This window comes from Rhinopithecus bieti, unplaced genomic scaffold, assembly GCF_001698545.2.
Source record: "Rhinopithecus bieti isolate Rb0 unplaced genomic scaffold, ASM169854v2 scaffold_39705, whole genome shotgun sequence".
NCBI classification, from domain to species: Eukaryota; Metazoa; Chordata; class Mammalia; order Primates; family Cercopithecidae; genus Rhinopithecus; species Rhinopithecus bieti.
Genome location: NW_016816813.1, coordinates 879117 through 881744, shown reverse-complemented (window position 1 = coordinate 881744; position 2628 = coordinate 879117). Strand labels below are relative to the sequence as shown.

Below are 2628 nucleotides of genomic sequence, written 5' to 3'. Positions count from 1 at the left end.
GAGGCGTCTCACTCTGTCACCCAGGCTGGAGCACAGTGAACCTGGGAAGTGGAGCTTGCAGTGAGCCGAGTTCACGCCATTCTCCTGCCTCAGCCTCCGGATTAGCTGGGACTACACGCGCCCGCCACCATGCCTGGCTAATTTTTTGCATTTTTAGTACAGACGGGGTTTCACCGTTAGCCATGATGGTCTCAATCTCCTGACCTCGTGATCTGCCCACCTCAGCCTCCCAAAGTGCTGGGATTAGAAGCGTGAGTCACCACGCCCAGCCATATGCTAACATTTTTAAGGGCCTATGGAAGAGATTACAAGATGTGGGCGGGGGGGGGACGACTGAAGATCTAAGAACAAAGTCCTTTATTACTTGGTAATTCCACACAAGTGTTTAATAGTGTTTCCCAATCTTTCATGACTATGTCATGCTCATGAAAAAACTTGAGTTCTACCAAGAAAGAAACAAAAACTGTATTTTTTTTCCCCTGGAAAGATGTTTATAAACAAATGCCTCAGCAGTGGTTCTGAAAATGCTGTTTAACCTAGAAACCCTGCGCATACCAAATTAACACTGCTGGACAATGTATTTTGTCAATGAAAGCTAAAAGCTGTCTTAGCCGTAACATTCAGTTAAGTTGTGGCAAGAACTGCTGAATTCTATAATTATTAAAGGGAAAAAAAGGTGTGGTTTGGAAATTAAAACTTTCAAACTTGCCTTAATTTTCTTCTTTTTCACTGGTACTGATGAATTTGTAAGATTTTTACTAGAAGTACGAGAGTTTCGCTCACGTTCATCTAATTCCTCAATTTTCCGCTTTTTTGTGGTGCTCCTTGAAGATGCTCTAAACTGTTGTGTGTTATCTTTCAGAGGAGTTGCTGAAGTAGTCCTAGAAATGGCTGCCCTGGAGAGAATCATTAATGTGTGGGCAGCCATATTTACACTGTTTTCACTGCCTGTTTCACTGGCAGGGCTGCAGGCAGGCAGGTCTGGGGTGACAGGAGGGACCATTACTTTTGATGTGCTACTGTCTTCACTGAAACGCCTACTAGAGGGGGCCTTGATAATATCTATAGGTTCTTCTTTATGTTTTTCCCCTGCCCCTGAGCCAGGTGTCCGGGGTACAGGTAAATCACTACTCTCAGCAAGCCTACTTACTGAGCTGTGCCTCTGTATATCCTGTAACATTTCTGTGGTAATCAAAGAACTGGTGGATTTAGTTTGTTCTTGTTTTAGATCCTTCACAGCTGTACCTACTGAAAGGACATTTTTATTGTTTGAAGATGTGCCTTGTTTTTTGGTCATTTCTTGCAGTGAAGCTACAGATTTCTCACTTCGCAAACCCCCATTTTGCTGCCCAATAGATAGTTTCGAATTTTCTAGATTTTTCTGCCTTTCTACATCGCTGCATAATTCATTCTCCTTATTAGCTGTTGCTTTATGGAAAGATTCAAGCACAATTTCTGTTGGTGAAACTTTCTTTTCTGATTGAGTTTCTCTTATGGTGGTATGCCGGCTAATGGCACTTTCCGATTTAGATAAAATCTTAGGCAGAGGAGGCTTCTCTTTCTCTCTTTTGATAGCATTATTAGAAGGAGGTTTTAAGGTGGAGGACACATTGGGTGAGTCAAGATTAGGAAAACAGACTGCATTCCTTTCTTTGTTTTGGGACACCATCTTATGGTTTGGCCCCTGTGTATTTGCCACGGGAGCAGCAGTGCTGTCAAAGCAGAGTACACGTCTGTGGCATGGTTTAGCAGCTGGAACTACACTCTCTTCTGGGAAGGGAACTGTGGTTTCTTCTGATTTCTTCCCAAGATCTGTGGCAATAGTCTTGTCAGAAACTTCAGTTCTAAAACAAAACAAAACAAAACTATTTCTAGCAGCATAAAGAAATCCTTTATGTTTTAAATCTGAGCATTCAAATAATCTATGATAGAAACTACTTTATACTCACCTTTGGGCATGATATCCAACTGAATGACCTGATGAATCCACCGAATTATTTACTTGTTTTCCTGAAATTATAAATGCACATTCCTGAGAAAAAGAATACACTCCTCTGAAAGAGGATGGAACAGATGACAATTATCACATATCATGAGAAAATTTTTTTTTTTTTTTCGAGACAGAGTCTTGCTCTGTCGCCCAGGCTGGAGTGCAGTGGCCGGATCTCAGCTCACTGCAAGCTCTGCCTCCCGGGTTTATGCCATTCTCCTGCCTCAGCCTCCCGAGTAGCTGGGACTACAGGCGCCCGCCACCTCGCCCGGCTAGTTTTTTGTATTTTTTAGTAGAGACGGGGTTTCACTGTGTTAGCCAGGATGGTCTCGATCTCCTGACCTCGTGATCCGCCCGTCTCGGCCTCCCAAAGTGCTGGGATTACAGGCTTGAGCCACCATGCCCGGCCGAGAAAATTTTAAGTGACAGCTAACATGCAAATAGAACATGCTGACAAAGCAGCTTTTAAAGAGTAGTTTTGAAATAAGTACAAGATGGCTATTTCCCCACTGCTACAGAGGAAATCCAGATATGGAGCAAATGACATGCGTCAACTTCAGGCAAATATTATGTTTGTCTGTTTGTTTGTTTTTTTTGAGACAGTCATGCTCTGTCACCCAGACTGAAGCGCAGTGGCA

At 43.0% G+C, this 2628-nt stretch overlaps 1 protein-coding gene across 1 annotated transcript in view; it reads right to left on the bottom strand.

Moving 5' to 3' along the window:
* The window catches only part of NPAT (nuclear protein, coactivator of histone transcription), a 65602-nt gene that overhangs the window by 5031 nt on the left and 57943 nt on the right, over positions 1 to 2628 (bottom strand). The window contains 2 exon segments of the mRNA XM_017855271.1: positions 706 to 1844; positions 1950 to 2010. Of these exon segments, the coding sequence (XP_017710760.1) occupies positions 706 to 1844; positions 1950 to 2010 (1200 nt within the window).